General features: G+C 40.1%; 1 protein-coding gene across 3 annotated transcripts; it reads right to left on the bottom strand.

Moving 5' to 3' along the window:
* Positions 1-5,791: 5,791 nt before the first annotated feature.
* Positions 5,792-17,454, bottom strand: LOC128850962 (C-type lectin domain family 5 member A-like). 3 transcript variants are annotated; one of them, XM_054056605.1, is made up of 7 exons: positions 17,198-17,454; positions 15,237-15,305; positions 11,407-11,496; positions 8,916-8,996; positions 8,697-8,812; positions 7,901-8,010; positions 5,792-7,329 (listed from the first exon to the last, which is right to left on the bottom strand). In XM_054056605.1, the coding sequence occupies exons 1-7, from the start codon at positions 17,274-17,276 to the stop codon at positions 7,137-7,139; spliced, it is 738 nt and encodes a 245-aa protein (XP_053912580.1). In that variant the 5' UTR covers positions 17,277-17,454; the 3' UTR covers positions 5,792-7,136. The 3 variants fall into 3 exon arrangements, with proteins under 3 accessions (XP_053912580.1, XP_053912579.1, XP_053912581.1); XM_054056604.1 differs by having other exon boundaries at positions 8,670-8,812; positions 17,198-17,439; XM_054056606.1 differs by lacking the exons at positions 11,407-11,496; positions 15,237-15,305; positions 17,198-17,454 and adding an exon at positions 9,407-11,358 and having other exon boundaries at positions 8,670-8,812.
* Between the last annotated feature and the right edge of the window lie 1,167 nt (positions 17,455-18,621).

The following is an 18,621-nucleotide window of genomic DNA, read 5'->3' as shown; positions in this document are numbered from 1 at the left end:
GCCTGAAGTGAAGAACAGACCATCTGTGGACAGCTGTCTGAAGAGGGTGCTGCACTTATGGTACTAGCTCTACTTCTCTCTTGCTTCTTCTGCTGTTGTTAATTGTGCCTACAACTACAAAATCAAATCAGCTGATGAGGAACTTCTGGAGATGTCCCAGATTGCTTCTGAGACAAACTCATTGCTGATATAGAATTCCTGCTGATTGGCTGTGATTCCTGAGTGAATATCCAGCTAGTTTGCATCTCCCTTGCAAAGTGCAGAAGGCACTTTGCAGACTTTTGGAGAGGGAGAACCCTCTGCCAAAGATATGTTCCGGCAAGCCTTGTACTATTTCTTCTCTGATTATGCCTGCTGTGTAGCCAAGAGACACTTCCAGCTCTCCCACTTGGGGACCACACCAAGGCACTGGGACAAAGGGATTGGTTTCCAGTGCATGGAGGAAGGGTCCTTGCACTGGAATACTAATTATGGTCCAGATGAAAGATTACTGGGACAAGATGCTGGAGAGTTTATACTCTGGGCAGTTGGCAAGATAGATAGGTAGTGGACACTTTATAGTCTCATCAGCTCTTTTTCCCTTGACAAAAAGAACTTTGGGTAGCAGGAAGAAAAAAAGATTCTTCCTTTTTTACTTAACCCTCAAAGAATTACAAGACTAAAGTGTCTGCAACCCAGAAGTTTACTGTGTAAATATCAAAGGAAAAAAAAATCCTTTCTTCACCTACTGAAGTAGCTGCACTTATGCAGAGCTCTGAGAAGCCACCCACAAGACAAAGGTCAGGGCAAAAAAGTGTAAAATACAAATTGATTGGAACTGCAGACATTCAAACATGCAGCAGAGGGCTCACTAAAGGCTAACATAGGGGGAAACTTCTTCAGGTTTATTAGCAGAGGCATTAAAAAGGAAAGTCTAGGTGATTTGCTATCTCATGAGCACAACATGTTCTTTACGCTTTGACTAATCTGCACTGCAAGTTGTACAAAACAGATAGGGTGACTGCTCATCTTGAAGTCTAGTCTTGACAGTGTCAAAGTGTCCATAATGCTGCTGTATATGAGTGTGGGGTAGGAAAAAACACCCGCAATAGTACTAGTGAAAGTACCCACAGCAGTGGGTGAGCAGCAGTGGTATCACCAGAGATCAGTGTAAACTCTAGAAATTCATCCCTTCAGGACAGCAGTGTCCTTAAGGTGGATGCCATTTGTGATGTGTCCCTTTCTTTCTGGCCTGGAGAGCTCCAGTGAGAGCAGCTGCGGAAAAATAGTGGTCTGTCAGAAGGATGAATCCCTAACATGTCCTTTTCAGGGACAAAATTTTCAGTCCACACAGAACATTTTACAAGGCTGATTTCTGTCTATATCAAGTCATTCCTTCTCTCTCAGTGACCCTCTAAACTGCAGTGGGTCCTAGGTGATTTTCGAGTGCTTGTTGTTTGGTAAATACAGTTACAAGGAAAGGGAAGGGATGTTATGCAAGGAGTCAGAATTACAGTGGCAGGGATAGGGATTGGGCACCACAGGTTATGTGATTTACCAGACCAACATTTCTGGGTCCCAGGAGTTCAATTGTGTTGTTGCAACTCCTGCTGTAGGCCTGAGACATCTGGAGACCGAATTGAGGTATCAGGGATACGAGACACTTTAGTTGACAGATGATGAATCTGATGCCACTACCTTGTACTTACACTGTACTATTTACTTTTCAACTCTGTAGTTTTTTCGCTTGTTCTTTTTACAGGCAACCCTTTTTAGTAATGGCTGCTTAGTCAATTTCGTAGCTATTCTGTCTTTGATGACTTAAGTTTCATATAAAATACATCCAAATACTTCAAAGTTCTTTGTATGAAGTTGTACTAATACATGGAAGCTTTCGGGCTTCTTGCTTGATTGTGAAACTGCACAAACTGCTGGGCTTAAGTCTTTCTGAGGTTTTGAAAAGGTGCACAATATCTTTGTACAGATACTTTTACACAGAACGTGTTTTACAGCTCAAAAATTCAAATATAGCTGTGATTGGCTCCAAAATGACCAAAACAGCTGAGAAGAAAAATAAAGCCAAATTCTCCTTAAACACAATGAACTAAGGAGAGATTATATAGGATATAAACAATGGCAACATTTGGTCCACTGTATCTATCTATAAGTTTTTAAAATAAGGCTTATAACAAAACAGTTGGATAAAAATCAAGGTGATAACATTATTGTTTGTTCTGCTTGCCTCTTTCATTTGTATTGCTGCTTAGGGGTTCATTCATCTCTCAGATCTTAAATGCACTTCACTTGGAAGATTTATTTATAAATAAAAAAGGTGATATATTCCATCCACCTTGCAAATTCAGCTTGGAATCAGGAAAGCAAATCTGGGCTCTTAAGCATTCCTAATCAGTCCTTAGTTACAGGCTCATCATTCACACTGTGAACTGATAGATTCGATTAAAACAGAACAAATAGATTGCTCTTCATGGTAACCAGTAATAGCATCAGCTTTATACCCTACAGCTCTGCTGGCTTTGCATATCCAAAAGAGTGAGGAAATGCCTGTGTTTACACTCTCTGATTTTGTGTTTTCAGCTGCCAGAATGTGACACATAGCAAAGCTTGATTTGTTTCTTGATTTTCTATTTCATAAAATGTTTGCAGATTGTTTTATGCACAAATGGACATGGTTTATTTTTTCTAATGAAACTGATAATTGAGAGGTAAACTTTGTCAAAACTGATCAAAACCTACCACCGTGCTGTCTGGAAGGCTAAGATTATGCAGAGAAGGAAGGGAAAGGTCCAGGGGAAACTTGTCAAATATTTATAAATACCTGATGGGAGGGAATAATACGAAATGCTGTTTTCCCAAGTCATTTCTGCCACATTCTGAAGCTTCCACCTAGCTTAGTGTCCTTTTGAACTCATTTCTTTAAAGCTTCCCTCACTAAAATGATACTGCAGTTCCCCTCAGAGCAAAGAACCTTGGCTAGTTTTAAAAACCCGTGGTCTCCATCTCTACTAGGTACATCTAGCATCTTGGCAACAGTAGAAGCGAGACTTACCTTTCAGCATTTTAATTTCTGATTAGTACCAAAGTGCCTTAGCCTCCTGATGGATTTCCCTTCAGTGAGTTTATTGAGGTGTTTTTGTCATAAAGCTACTTTTTCTATCAAACTATGCTGATTTCCCCAAATTAAAAAAAGAAATCAAAAATTTCTTTCTAAAAATACGCTACTTCAAATGTGCTGGGTTTTTTCTTCATACTCTGAGATTGTCTTGTCCTCTAAAAGGATAAATACATGTGTATAAACACCCACAAAATCTGGAAGCCAAGTAGATGCCCAGCTTAATCTTTTTTTTAGAAGTGAACCCTCAAGGAAGCAAGTTTGCGTGTTTTAGGCCTTCATAATGCTGAAATTTTTAAAACATCAATCCTCAACTTTGCAGTTACTGTGCAGTCACACTGCTGTTCCACTTATGAAGGAAAGAGAATATGCGTTGCAAGTGTAAGCTACCTTAAATCAGATCTACATTAGAGAATAACTGGCAAATCTACATCAAGAATATATCACATCTAGACAAAATAGTTACTCTAATTGAAAAGTGGAGTTCAAGTGCTGGCTTAATTGTAGGAAGCCTTCATACCGCTCACTTGCACTCGAACACTAGTCTAAGACCAGAAGAACTATTTCCCTGCCCCTCACCTTGGGTAGAGCCCACTTGATAGAAGGGCAGCAGCTGGAATATGAAAATACAAGGGCAGCCCTCCTCCAGGGAACCTGTAGGAAGCTCAGTCAGGGGTATGCCCTTTCTGTTCATGTAGAACGGTCTCTTAACAAAGAAAGTTGTAGGTGAGAGAGCAAAACTGGCCTTTTAAAAGCAAGCCTTTATTAACAGACACTTATACAAACACTTGTTTGTTAGTTTTTTCTTAGATGGAGAAAACAATAATGCCTGTAGTTTAAGTCTCAGTTCAGTAATTCTGTGGTTTCTAATCCTGAAATAAGGAAAAAAACCCCATGTTCTTAGTGATTTTAAAAGTATATAGACAGCCATTTCGCTGAAACTTTGTAGCACCTCCACCAATAGAGATTAGAAATTTCGCAGGGAAAGTACTCTTTCCCCTAAATACAGCCTCACGATATGTCAGTTTGTACACTCTCATAAGAGGCTGGCAGACCCTGATAACTTCCCCTCCAAAGATTTGGTGTGTACTTCAACATGCTTAAGTGTAAGTAGCTAGGTTGAGGAAAAACAAGCAAATGAACAAAAATCCCCAAAACTTAACCAACCAATCAAAAAACATCTGTATGGATGAAACTTGCATTTTCTATGGTGGAAATGATCCTTCTCTCCTCCCATGCTCCTCCTCCTCATCTAGTAGTTGATGCAGCAGGAAGGGAAACAGCTTTTTTTCTTTTCAGAATAGCACCTCCATAATGTGGAATGTGGGCAGAGTTTAATCGTCAGAGAGTTTCAAACAAGAAAGATTTGCAGAGAGTTATTGTGTATACTTGTGTCTCTGTGTATGCATATACACACACACATTTTCTCTTTAGTATCTACTCAGCCACTGTTTACTGATACTTTCATGAAGTTATTATTCCAGTTAACTAAAATAAAACTATGCAAAGGAGGAGCGTCAGTGGCACCACAGCTAAAAGTGAGGGAGACAGCTCTTACCAACTAGAAAATTGAGGCTGGAAGGAAGTCACCCAGTGACTAAGCAGAGTAACCCAGTGAAGTGACAGGGCCTGATTGGTAGGCCTGAAAGGATATGTATGACCCATGGACGATCCATGTGCCATTGCTATATGCACTGTTCAGTTTTGACATTGCTATTACCAGTAGAATTGTGCTATGCTGTTCCTAATATGTGAGGGTGTCAGCAAGCGTTTTATTGTCTGTGTGGTTTTGCTGTGCTATTCTTGGTGCAAGAAAGCGTGAGAAAGAGAGGCAGTGAGCAGCTGAGGCCAGAGACTCTGCATTTTTGGGGTCATGTAAGTTGTTTGTTCAATGGTATAAAAGCTAAGCCCCTTGCAGTGACAGCTGGGAGACAGTCTTTATAAATCCTTGCTGCAAAAAGAAAGCCCTTTACCCACACCCCTTCACCCCACGACTGCAGATCTGGATGATGATAAGAAAGCAATTGGTGATGGATCTTTCTTAATCACTTTACTTATTCTCTTATAATAATGATTAGACACGCTGCCTTTACAGGCTTCTTCCCTTGTTAGGGATTTCCTCATAAGCATCGTTTGCTCCTTAGTCCTGGGACTTCTTGTGGTTTTCTGGTTTTGATGGACTTCGTGTAGTTCCACAGTGGCCATAGGGCAGCTCCCCATTTCTTCCCCAAACTCCCCCAGATCCAGTGGCTCTCAGGAAAGATATTTCCCTGCCCTCACCTTCGGTAGAGCCCACCTGATCAAAGGGCAGCGGCTGGAATATGAAAATAAAAGGGCAACCCTCCTTCAGGCTGCTCTATAACACAATATTGGGCCCTCTCCCAACCCCTCTGTTAAACTGATTAAAAACCCTTTGAACACAACCTCCTTCTGAAATAGTAGTCTAATTTCTGGCTTCTGCCACTGCAGTTCTTCTGTTACAGCTATGTATTCTTCATTCTTTGGTGATTAAAAGTCAGTGGGGTAACTACAGATATGTTCTGAAAGAGTCTTGATGAATGAGGGCAGTGAGAAGTCTTGCTTGTCTGAGGGACATCAAAATGTGCTTTCAAGTCAGGAAGAGAGAGTTTTTCCTGTATTACTCAATTTTCACTACCCCTGGCCACAACATTCTGGTAGAAATTCTTTGATTAAGCAAAAACTTTATTTTTTTTTCCTATGAGAAACATCACAGCACTGTCACTTCATCAAGGAATTCACAGAGCATCCTGCAGATGAAGGAAAGAGTCATGAATGGCACCATTTTTAGTAGGAATGATTCTGCCTCAAAGGACATGGTAAGATTTATAATCTTCAGAATCATAAAAGCCTCTGGGATCCGAGAGCTGCTGAAGCACATTGGAAGAGCTTTGGTAATATTCACTGTTTGCTGGTAACATCTCTGATCTACTGGTACCACCTTTTTCTGCTGCTGACACCAATTCTTCTGTGCAAAAAAAAGCCTGATTTTCTCCTTTGATTATTATTCAAGCAAACCAGGACAGTCTTTTGTTTTGTCATTCTCTGTAGGTCATCCTCATAATTTTCACCAGATTCTTTACAGATAAATGTGTTCTTTTATTTGAGTATTTTCTGTCCAGTTGAAGGTATTATTGTGACTCTGTTTTTCAAGATTTGGTGGTCTCTGCTGCTCTTCATCCTATGCATCTCCTCAGCGGAGCTAGATCTGAATCTGACAAACTTTCTTTGACCTACACAGGACTAGTGGTGATTTTATGCACAGAGCTGTGGTGAATCATAGAATCAAGAATCACTAGGTTGGAAGGGACCCACTGGGTCATCGAGTCCAAACATTCCTGTCACTCCCTTAAACCATGCCCCTCAGCACTTCATCCACCCATCCCTTAAACACCTCCAGGGAAGGTGACTCAACCACCTTCCTGGGCAGCCTATTCCAGTGCATTTTAACCCCAGAGGGTTTGGTATCCAGCGTGATTTTTTAACAGAGATGGTCTTTTACAGAGTGAACTTTGTACACACACACATATTTGACTTTGCCACATCGGTCATGTCTATGGCACATGGTGATGAGCGTGGTTGCACTTTTTTACAGGATGCAAAATATAAATATGTGTTAAACTTCACTTGTGGCTGCAGGGAAGACTGGTGAATGGCAAGGTTTTGAAGTGTCTCCTTATGCACAAGCAGGGCTGTGGATGTATGGGTATATATGCACATGTTTATGAGAAATAGGATCTATTTGTGATCACACCTATCACCAAGGTTGGAGCCACATCACCTTACAGTGACTGTCTGAAAGTAAGGCATCTGGTATGACCAAGTACCCCAGACTCCTAATGGGTGAAGATGCAGGCTCCTCTAGAGGGGGATTCATCCAGTCTCAGACACCCACCTTGGGAAAGAATGTGCTATGCTTGGCAAGGTGTCTAGAGGCAGCCTGTAAGGTTTCCTTTAACTAGATATTTAGGCGGCTAAAGAGAAATGAGACAAATCCCATCTGCCATTCCTACAGGAGGCTGGGGATGACAGTCCTGCCTGGACCTCTTGGTTTTAGCTCTTCCTTCTGCCTTTCTGAAATATTTGCAGCTTTTTCACACATATTTTGTGTTGTTAGGGCTCCACTACAAGGTGCAGTTTCTACTTCGTGAAATCCAATGACAGCGCAGAAATAGTCAGTAAAATCTCCTCCTATCGCAAACCTGATAAGGGAGAGAAAGTCAGATTTAGTTGCAGTCCTGACCTAGCTGGATGCAATGCAGTCAGTATCACTTCCATGAAAGAGAGAGTGGCCTTAATGCTAAGTTATATTATTGTCGGTGGGATTAGAAGTTGCCTCCTTGGAGTCTCCCTCCCATTCCTTAATTTTCTTCCCCAGACCTCACCAAAAACATATGGGCTATGCTTTCCCATCCAGAGACGTTCCCTAGTAGTAGGTCTCTGGAAGAAGCTACTTTGGCTGCTTCCATACAGTGGAGCTACATCACATTCTCTCTCATCTCTGCCTGGTGTAGCCTTTCTTTCTCCACTGAACTACATCTAGTCAGGTTCCTCCTTCCCAACCAGAACTACAGCTGTGTCCTCTCTTACTGTCCTGATGTGACATGCCTGTGTTCCCATGTGATTTACATGCTACCTTTAAAATGTCACAGGGAAGCACTTGAACCTGAGAGAATCATGTTGCTACATGTTTTTTTTTTTTGGTTTTCTTTTTTCACTATTTTCAGATGTTGCATCACAGTCATCACAGTGACTTGTTCTAAATAAGCTTACATGTCTGTGCTGTGTTCCATGTTGTTAATCCACTTCCACTTCTTCTCAGTCTCATGGTACACAAGACCAAGTAAGTAGTAACTATGTCTTGATTGTGAATAAAGATAATGCTAGAAAGGAAACAAACAGTGACAATACATTAAAACTACATTTGCTTCACCAGAGGTACACAGAAAGCTTAGTGTCAAATAGCCAACACAGAATGTACAGCATGCATCTTTCCACAGCCCCAGAAGCTGATTTTTTTCTGTTTTATTTTAATCTCATCTCTCTTCCTAGCTTCTTAGGAATAGACTAAATAGAATAATACACCTGTGATGCCATTAAAGCCATGTATTGTAGTTAGCCAGGTGTGACTTGATACCTGGAGACACTTTTTTATTCTGATTGTGATGGAAAAGCCTTTCAGTTTTCATCAAAGCAATGGCTCTTACAAATAAGCATTTGTTCAATGTGCTTGGTCTTGGTTTGCATGCTAAATCTCAGATTGTAAAAACATAAGTCACCTAGGTGGAGAGCTTACTTCTTCCCGTGGAAGTATGTTTGGGGAGAGAACATTCTAGATGCAAAACTTCAACCACCAAGGTGTATTTTACTGTGAAGGTATTTCCTACCAAATAGAGGTGGTTGGTGTGTATGGCTAGCAGTAGATTGTAGACTCCCAAAGACATCTCACATGAGAAGATGCAACTGTCAGCCTGATCTGGCTGACAGAACTGGCATACTGATCAAGCAACCCTAGAAGCAGCCCCAGGCATTTGGATCTCACTAGTTCTTCCTCATTGTCAATGATCACCAAGTCTGAATTCATGTCAGTGCATTCTTGACGGGAGGCATTCCAGTCATTTATTTTCTGTTTTGGAGAAAAGAAGTAGCATTTCCCCCTATTTTCTTCCCAGTCTTGGGGGCAGCCTGCAGGAGGGAAGAACAGGTAAGAGAAAATCCATGTTCACACTAATGAAAGGACCCCACTACAAAAGAAAGATAAGACTGTAAGTTACAGCCAGAAAAGTACCTGTGTTGCCCTGGGTATAATTTTCATCAGGCCACAAGGGATCCCTGCTGGTCTCTGTGGCTAATACCAGCCCGGAGGTCACTAGGAATGAGTGAGAGAAGTAGAGTGACAGATAACATTATCTAGTCTTTTAAGTCTCTGCTCAGGAGGTAAAAAGGTCAGGGCAAAAAGAAGCCTCCAGTTTCCAAAAGTATGTTGCAAAATATGGCAATGGTGATCACGCTGAAAGAAAACATTTATCCATAACCAAGCAGGGTGCTGAGAGGAACCGAGAATGGGACCTGGAAAGGTTGAGAAGATTCAGGGAGACAGGAATTGCATGATAAATTTTTGTTGCTTATGCGGCAGCTCCTAAACAGCAAAAGGGAATTGCGCTTAGTTAAAATGCTAAGAAAGAACAGGAATTTGAAAAGCAGTACATGCATATTGACTCATCATGCTCACTACAATGCTGCGATACCAAAGGGATTGTTACTTTCGTGTCCATTCACCTAGCCATGGGCTCCTCTGCACTGGCCTGGGAGAGCAATCCGTTCTTCTCTCTGAAACAGCAACGTAGTGCTGGCCCAGCTCTACTTCTAAAAAAAAAATGAACACGTGAAACATCTCTGGGCTTGAGACCTCATCCTACGAGCGTACAGGATAAAGCTGTTTATTCCTGAGATGTCAGATTGTTTGTGTGTTTTTCTTCTGAACAAAATCCAGGCACATACCTTACCACTCCACCTCTGCCTTTGAAAGGCAACATGATGGCTTCTGGAAGCTACCTTTGGAATGACAGAGGATTACCTACTTCATAGGTGCTGGAGAATACTTTTGATTCAGGTGGGCTGCTTGCAATTGGATAGTCTGGAAATAATACAATTTCTGCTTTGAATGGCTGACCATTTTGCCATACACTGCCAGGTTCTTCTGGACCTCTTTGACACCTGCCATAACTCCTCACAGAATTCCTACTCCTCACCTTTTTGCTCCTCCACTGGAAAAAAACCCAAAACTGTAGTACCGTACTATGGAGCAGCTTTCCAAAGGCTTAAAAACTTATGAAAATGCTCTTCACTTTTTCAGAGTAGCAGTAAATGTGGTGTATAGTATATGTGTAACTACAGCAATAAAAACTGTCTTTGACAGTTTGCCAAAATGGCAACAGTTTTCATTTGGACTATCATTGAAAACTGTATATTATTGAAATTAAAACTAATTTGAGTTAGTTTCTCAGTTTTTTGGGGAGTATTTCTTTGGTTCACCGAGGCAGTACTGAACCTAACCAAGTAACTGTAACTGCAGCCAGACCTGAATCAAAGTCTAATGAACTCTTCATTCAACTCCCGATTTGAAGGTCTATTAAATGCTGGTAATTTCCCCTTGTTATGTTGCATTGTTTTGGGTATTTTTTGAATTTTGCCCTTCCTGTGATATTTTACATTTTATAAAGGTTAGAGTACTGTCAGCATTGGTCCTTAACTCTTTGCCTTGAAAAAGAAAAAAACAATTACCTCCCCCAATCCTGCTTTTTAAGTTCCATGGATCAAAGGTTTTGACATGTCTTCACAAAGAGTTTCTTCATGTGCAACTCTGAGTAGGTGGCAAACTCTGGGACTTGACTATGATTGATTGTGAAAATCCCTTAAAATTGCTCAGCTATCGAAGAATCATAGAATCACCAGGTTGGAAAGGACTCACTGGATCATCAAGTCCAACCATTCCTAACACTCCCTTACACCATGTCCCTAAGAACTTCATCCACCCGTTCCTTAAACACCTCTAGGGAAGGCAACTCGATCACCTCCCTGGGCAGCCTGTTCGAGTGCCTGATGAATGAAGAGACATAAGCAGCCACATCTCACATTTAAAAATGATTCCTTGAAAATATTCAAAGGAAAGTATCACATGGCTTTATCAATTTTTTTTCTAATGGAGATAAGAATGATTTCTTTCTAAAAAAGAGGTGTCTCTTTTCATGTAGTTCAAAGATTGTTATGAACTCAGTGATACATATAAGGAGAGATCTAGTACTAGGCTTTTATTTGAGTAAGGTGTAAACAAATTCCTTTAAGTTGTGACTTGGCTACTTCTTTCAAATGAGCTTTTATTCATATTTATTAAAAGATTTTTGGTGTTACGGAGATCAGATGACAGGATACAAGATCATTGCCATGAAATATTCTTCACGAATAGAGATCGTAATACTAATAGGCATTATCTAATCTTGACTTGTTTCTTCAAAACATTTGTATAATAAATAATTTGTTGTTTGAACACTGTCAGTTTTTAGTTGGATTTTGCCTTTTTTCCTTTTGAAATTTTCAAGCCACTTGACTCTTTTATGGATTTCCTCGTATAGCCATGGTAAGCTAAAAACTACTGTCCTGTGCCTTCAGAATAGCCTTCTGTTGCTATGGGGTTTGGATGTCACGACTTACATGTCAGTCAGTGGAGGAGATGAAAGTCAAAAATTAATAGCAGTTACTACATTTTTTGCAGGACTTACACTTGACTATCAGACACACTCCTAAGACCAGTAGGAGGATTATCACAGCAGCCAATACATAGACACGTGTTCTGGAACAACAGCGTTTACCTACAGATAGAGAGAAAAAGTGAAGATTAGGAGAACAACTGGAAAAGGAACTCTTCATCTTTGGTTGAAGATTCCCTTTTCAGGCTCACACAGATACAACCCTGTCAAGTTAAAGAAAGCCCTTTAATTTTCTTCTTTCAGATGTTTGTTCTTCTTATGATAGATATGCCACACTTTTTTTCCCTCAGAGACATTTAACCTGAACCCTTCTGCCATTTTCTAGAATACTTGGTTAAATTCTGCTGCACTTCATACTAGAGCTAAGTGCTCACTGAGATCCTTATCTGCCCTCTCAAAATACTGTGACAGCAAAACCCGATCATTCTACAAGATAAAGGTCCTGCCATGTTATACTTCTCAACAAAGCAGATTTTTCAGAGGACTTGAGCTGTCTCCTCTTTCTCTTTTTGCTGCTGTTTATGGACTTTTGCTAAGGCTTTACTTCAAGGGAATCCTTATGATATTTATTAGTCTGCCAACTCAGTGGACCCTGGGTGCTAGAGAGCACAAGCAGGTACAAGAGAGGACAAATACTATGTTCAGTGACTGACTGAACTCATCAGACATTGAATTGAAAAGGAGAGCTTTTCATTTCTTCCTGCTTCACATATCTGCTAGAGTATTTACTTACCCCTTCTAGTGTCTTTGAAGTTTATAATAACTCTGACAACTAGGATCTGAAAACCAAATTGAAGGTTTTGTTGCTGGTAACCCTGCTCCGTGAGTAAATAGTTTTAGACAAATCAGGAAGCCGTCCTGAATCTTATTCCCAACTGCAGTCAATATTTGGTCTATTGGTAACCTAACTTTCACACCTACTTGTGCATTGCTATTTGAACTACTGAAATGTTAAGAAGCTGTCATACCTAGAATAGTATTAAATTAGATTGATTTTAAACCACCCTTTGGAAGAAGGCAGCACTCAAGAAGAACTTTGTGCTGTCAGGTTATCTACTTGAAGAGTTTTGGTCAGGAAATGGTTGCACTCTGAAAACATGCTGATTGCACTAATCAACAAATCTATTCGACAAGCGCAAACTACTGATACGCTGGTCCATGTAGTTACCAACAAGACTGGGAAGGGTGGAGAGAAGTTTTAGTGGCAAAGGAAGGAAGTTGGTGACAAGAAATCTGAAGTCAGCAATTCCAGAAATGGTCCCAGAACCTGATGCAGGACTGGAGGGAGAAATGAAAAGGCAGCATTTTAGCACCTCACTAATAAGATGGGGTATGGATCCAGATTTCTTATTCTTCAGGAATTTGCAGAGTGACCAAACACTCTGGAGGAACAGATTTCATCTTAACTGTAAGGGAGTCAAGCTACTGGACATGATACCTAAAAGGTTTTAAGTAAGTTTTTGAATTAATCAGTGCAAGTTAGCAGGGGTTGAAGGATGTAAGTGGCTCTTAAAGATTTAAAATAACTCTTAAAAATGCCTTATAAAGGGACTGGAAAGCTGACACTGGCTAAAGAGCAATTTAAGGTGGTATTATCATTATATGTGACTTCAAAACCAGTCCTCAGGAAGAGGAAAGGTTAGAGTATAGAAACTGTCAAGCAGAAAAATGCAAAACTGATTGTCATTTAGGTAAAATGTTAAGAAACAAACAACAGCCATGGTGCATCTGCTTCTATACGTATACTAAAAGTCTGAAAAATAAGATGGGAAGACCTGGAATGTCCCAGCCTAGACTAAAATACTCACATGTCAGATACCTGAAAATGTATGGCTTCTGCCATCTGATATAATCTCAGATAACTGCACAGATCTGTAAAATGTTACACAGGACCTCCAAGAATCTGTGACCTTCCAGATTTGAGTACTGAAGCTAGATTTAATGTCCTGTTGCTTCCCAGATGGCTTTGGATGTAGTTAGGTAACTGAATTGGGAACTGCATCCCAATGTGTTATGTGTATGAGGAAATGGTTAAAAGAAATAGTACTAGACTACATAAGGAAAAAGAGAGAGATAGTAGGTAAAAGAGGGGTACTAATGGAAAGAGACGATGCTTATTAAAACTAAAAAGGATTGCTAAGAGAGAATGGAATCCTGCCAACACATGGCCAATACATGGCCAATACAAGGCATCTACTAAGAATGATCTGGAAATATGCAAAAAGAAGTTGACACAGATATTAAAAGCAGATTGTTAAGTTTCCATGGCTGTAGACATTAATTGACTAAAATAGAAAGTATCACAAACCCTGGAAGATCAAAGACTACGTATAAGAAAAAATAATTAGATAGAGAAGAACTTGAGAAGGAAAAGACTTCTACCACATGTTTTTAAACACGTTTCAAACACATTGTGTCTTCAAACACATCAAGAGAAGGTACTTTCTGGAGATCTGTAGGCCCATGGACAGTAGCCTATGCAGGAAGCACTCGGAAGATAAGGTCAGACTGGAAAAGCTTCATTAATCCCTCATATCAGGGTTGATTCTGTAAGAATTGGGTAGATCTTCCATTTCAGGCAAGTCCCTTGTGAGGAGCCACATGAACTGGAAGACTTATGGCTGAAATAAAAAAATGGATATACTGACAAATTCCAAGAGACATTAACTATGAGATAGCTGAATTATTAATGCAGTTTTGTAATCCCACTCTTAAAGCAATCTTTTCACTCAGGAGCTAGAAAGTAACAGATGTAATGTGAATTAAAAATAAAAAAATAAGTGATTTCTAGAGGAGATCTGTGAATTTCAGGTCTGCTGTTCTGACCACACAATCACAGAATCATTTAGGATGGAAGTGACCTTTTTAGATCACCTGGTCCAGCTTCCCTGCTCAAGTGGTGTCAGCTAGAGCAGGTAGTCCAGGACCATGCACAGTGAGGTTTTGAATATCTCCTAGGACGAAGAATCTACAACCTCACTCATTAGTTTATTCAGAAAGAAAACAATCAAAAATCAGAGATATTTTGCCTGCAGTATGATTTTATAAATCCATAATTCACCTCTATGCTCAATGGTGCATGCAGTTCTACTTCCCCTCTTTCAGAAAGTGTATAGGAAAAGGTTCAGGGAAAGGAAGCAATAAACAGTGAAGTAGATTAGGGTTCTGCAGTATGAAAAAGAGATTATTAAGAAGAAGCTACGTCAGAGTGATATAAAATTCTGAGTGTCATGGAGACCTCAGACAAGGTTTGCCTGCTTACTGTCTTTCTCAGGAAGTATCAACTGAAATTAATAGGAAGCCAATTCTGAGTTAAAATTGCAACTAGTTCTTGTGATGTTAAAAAGAACTGTGGATCCCCTCATCAAAGGATGTTACAGAAATCAGGACTGTGTATAGAACTAAGGGGAAACTGAGCAAATTTAGAAGAGAAATCCATCCACTGAGGGTACGTAAATAGAATCCCATCTGTCTCAGGAAGTCCCTGAACAGATGCATGCGTATGAAGGTATTACATGAAGGTACCATATATGCCTACCCTCTTCTTATTCATCTCTAGTTGTTTACTTATGCCTGCTGTTGGAGGCTGGAGACTGAGATATGTGATTTCTGGGTCTGGCCCAAAATATCCTTGTGTTCCTATAGCAGTGAAGCCAACAAGTACTTAGTTGCATATAATGCAACACATCAACAGTCCCCTGCCCTGGCTATGTAAAGCAGGCAACGGCATCTTCCTGTCTCTCATATGATTTTATATCACTGAGGTGTGGAAAATAAGGTGTGGCCTCCTCTCCTGTCATTGTTTAAATTTGTATCAATTTAGCAAACAGCTAAAAACTCACTGGATGACGTGTAGTTAGCTGCAGCATTTGTATCCAGGGACTGCACTTTCACTTCTGCATACATAGAACCTACAACCAGGCAAAAATGAGAGAGAACAGAGAAAATTGAGAAACAACTTAAATTTGATTGAAATCATGAAAAATGCTAAACACATGACAGCAAATTATGTGACTGGGTTTAACCATGCCCAAATATTTTTGTCCATGTCATCCACACCTTAGAGAACTTACGGTAGGCAGAAACAGATCAGTGCAGACAGTAACAGAGGAGACATAAGCACATGCACTTGCATTTTAAACCTAAACAGAAGTGAAGAAAAATGTCTAAGGTTGACTGATTGTCTTATTCAATTCATATCTCCATGTGAATTGACATGCAGTTGTGAATTGACACGTGCATGTGAATGACATTCACAACTTCAAATCAAACCTGAAAACTGCTAAATTTGAAGGTTTTACTGGCCAATGATGAGATAGTGAGAAAAGTGAAAACTATTCCAACATCTGAAGACAATAAATACAAACAAGTATGGAAGAAAGCACATGGGGAAGGAAGGCAGGATGTGGACAAATAAAAATGGTGGGAGAAAGTAAGAGCTACAATGTTGCAATTTTTTGAACAGTTAAACATTTTTTTAAGATTCTGAAAGTTTAAAAACATTAAAAGTCATCCTGGTAAACAGCACTGAGCCCCTTTATTTTCATCAACGTACAGAATTAGTGTCTTCTGTGAGCCTAAGTGCATTCTTCTGGCTTATGGAATTAATTTCATTCCTTTGTGAACACTACATTTGAACCAGGGAATGCACTATCAAAGAGAAAACAGCAAACTGAAGGAAAAAAGAAAAGATCCCAGATGCCAGTGTTTGAGCTCTTTTCTGTAAGATATTCGTAATCACTGAGAAATATTATGCATAAATTAAGTGAACACATGGAAGGAAAGAGTTGATAGTGGTTTTCCAGAAAGGCACAAACAGAGAAACATGAAAATGCTATTAAGACTGAATGAAAACTGTAAGCAATTGACTTGGATTAGATTACAAGGAAAATGGAACATTTAATCATGTGGCATTTATTGTGAGTGCCTGTCAATTTATCCATGAAGTAATCTATAGAAAGAGGTGGTAGAAACATTGTTTCTTGGGGCATTAGAAACTGCAGCCATCTGAAAGTAAAAGCTAATGGATTTCACATTCACAAAAGACAAACGCAGGCTAGCAAGAAATGGAAACTACTATTTCTGTCAAAGAGATAGTAAAGTTAAGAAAGAAAGTTAAGAAAAAAGAAAAGGAAGTACAAAGTATATGAAGTCTGTTATTTTAGGATGCAATTTTATGCAGATGTAGCAAAGCCAGTGTAAAAGATTATGCAAATTAAATTTAGTTTAGTACATTAAAGAAAGATAAATTTAATTCAGACTTGTGCAAAATCATTTTTATTAAATCAAACTACATCTGTCCATGAAACATTTTATACTTTATTTAGTAAAGAAGTAGTTTGTGCTGACAAAGGCAGGAGGAGAAAACCCAAAGTGATGCCAACTACAATCAGCAAGCAGAAACAAGCTACACACAAGCTTGCTTCAAACAACAGAAACAATAAGCACTCAATCTCCGGATGAGTTTGGTGCAGGGATCAGTCTGTTGTGCGATAACAGGCCTGTTTTAGGGTCAGTTGTTGTTTAGCTGTGAAATAATCTCCTAAACTGGTAGAAACCACTCAATATCTCTGATGAAACTTGCTCACACTTGCACCTTAAATGAAAAGTAGATCTCATAACAATCCCCCTTTATTGGTAAAAAAACCTACATGGACAATTCATTTGCGTTTTTTTCACAGCACTGACCCTCACATTTCCTTCATCCTTGTTGGAGTTTTGGACCTCCGTGGCAGTCTTTCAAAATATGTTGGAGGGAGCTTGAAGAATACAAAGAAAGCTCAGTGCAGAATGAGTAACCTACCTTGGATGTCAGTGACCTGCAGTCTGGGCTTGGTTGATTCAGTCAAGTTCAAGTCAGCATAAATGAGATTTTCTGGCATCCTTTCTCCCCCTTCTCCTTTCTTTCTCTTCCTGCTGTTTTTAAAGTGATACTTTGGTCTAATGACAACTCGCACCTTCCTTCCGTCTTTAACTTTCAAGAGGAAGTTCTTTCCTTTTCTGTCACACAGAAACTCGTCGTGGAGGGAGCCTGCTTCTGATTGAACTTTTAATAATAGCTTGTTAAATCTAAGGTTGTAGCCTTGATGTGATTGCCTTTGTTGCTAAGTATTTCTGGCATTAGTAATGGTTTGAGTTTCCAAATCTGACACCCCGCCCTCCTCCCCTATTTTGAAAAGACAAGCTTTGTTACATGAAATGGAAAGGAGAAAAAAAGGTTCAGAAGGAGTTCTTAGTCAGCCCTAGGAAGCTGAGTAAAGCTCTCAGGGTGGAACTACAACACGTTGTAGGGAGCTGCCCTGCGGAGTGCAGAAGGCAGTGCTTTCCAAAGCAAATGTCTGAAAGCATGATACATTTGCCCCTGATTCATAGAGAAATGTACTCAACACTGCTGAAACAGTGTCCTGCCACACTTCAGGGCTCTGTCACGCTTTTGCAGCTCTTTTAAAACAGAACCAAGCTGACTTGCTGTGTCCTGAGGGATGTGGGGTTTATGCAGCTCAGAGTCATGTTCTTCCCCTCTTTAGGTGAGTTCTAATTGCTGATGGGGATTCATAAAGTGGGATTGGTCCAGCCTGTTTTGGGAAGGGTGAAGAGTGCTTAATATGCAAAGGCAGCAGCTAGAATACGTTCCTCTAAACAAGACAAGCCCTAGGCTTTCCAGGTTTGCAATTCCCACACAACTAATACTCTCACAGAGCAGGAAGTGGCAGCTATGTGGATATATGAGTCATTTTTAGAGAAAATATCGTAGCTCTTAGCAGCATTTATCGGCTGAAAATGCCAGATGTAATCTGCCAGGAAAAGCCCTATGACGCAACCTGATCTGCTGCTTGTCAAGTATGCTAAATATGAGTCAGTAGCATGCCCTGGCAGCTAAAGGGCAAGCTATATCATGGGGCCATAAAAAATGGCATAACCTGCTGGTCAAAACAGGTGATTATTCTGCTGTATTCAGCATTGGTAAGGGTCCTCACCTTGAGTACTCTGTGCAGTTCTGGGACTGTCATAATTTAACACCAGCTGGCAACAAAGCACCACACAGACTCTTGATAACTGCCCATTCCAGTAGAACGGGGGAGAGAATCAGAAGGGTAAAGGTGAGAAAACTCGTTGATTGAGATAAAGATAGCTTAACAGGAAAAGCAAAAGCCTTGCATGCAAGCAAAGCAAAACAAGGCATTCATTCACTACTTCCCATTGGCAAGCAGTTCAGCCATCTCCAGG

This window comes from Cuculus canorus, chromosome 1 (genome assembly GCF_017976375.1).
Source record: "Cuculus canorus isolate bCucCan1 chromosome 1, bCucCan1.pri, whole genome shotgun sequence".
Classification (NCBI taxonomy): domain Eukaryota; kingdom Metazoa; phylum Chordata; class Aves; order Cuculiformes; family Cuculidae; genus Cuculus; species Cuculus canorus.
The sequence above is the reverse complement of the archived record's forward strand: the minus strand, read 5'-3'. Positions and strand labels throughout refer to the sequence as shown.

What these genes read in the sequence shown, in the direction of transcription:
- LOC128850962 (XM_054056604.1), bottom strand. Translation starts at nt 17,276, where the DNA reads ATGCCAGAAAATCTCATTTATGCTGACTTGAACTTGACTGAATCAACC. An exon ending in TTATACCCAGGGCAACACAG is followed by an intron (nt 8,813 to 8,915) that starts GTACTTTTCTGG and finishes TCCCTCCTGCAG; the next exon opens with GCTGCCCCCAAGACTGGGAA. An exon ending in ATGGAACACAGCACAGACAT is followed by an intron (nt 7,330 to 7,900) that starts GTAAGCTTATTT and finishes CTCCCTTATCAG; the next exon opens with GTTTGCGATAGGAGGAGATT.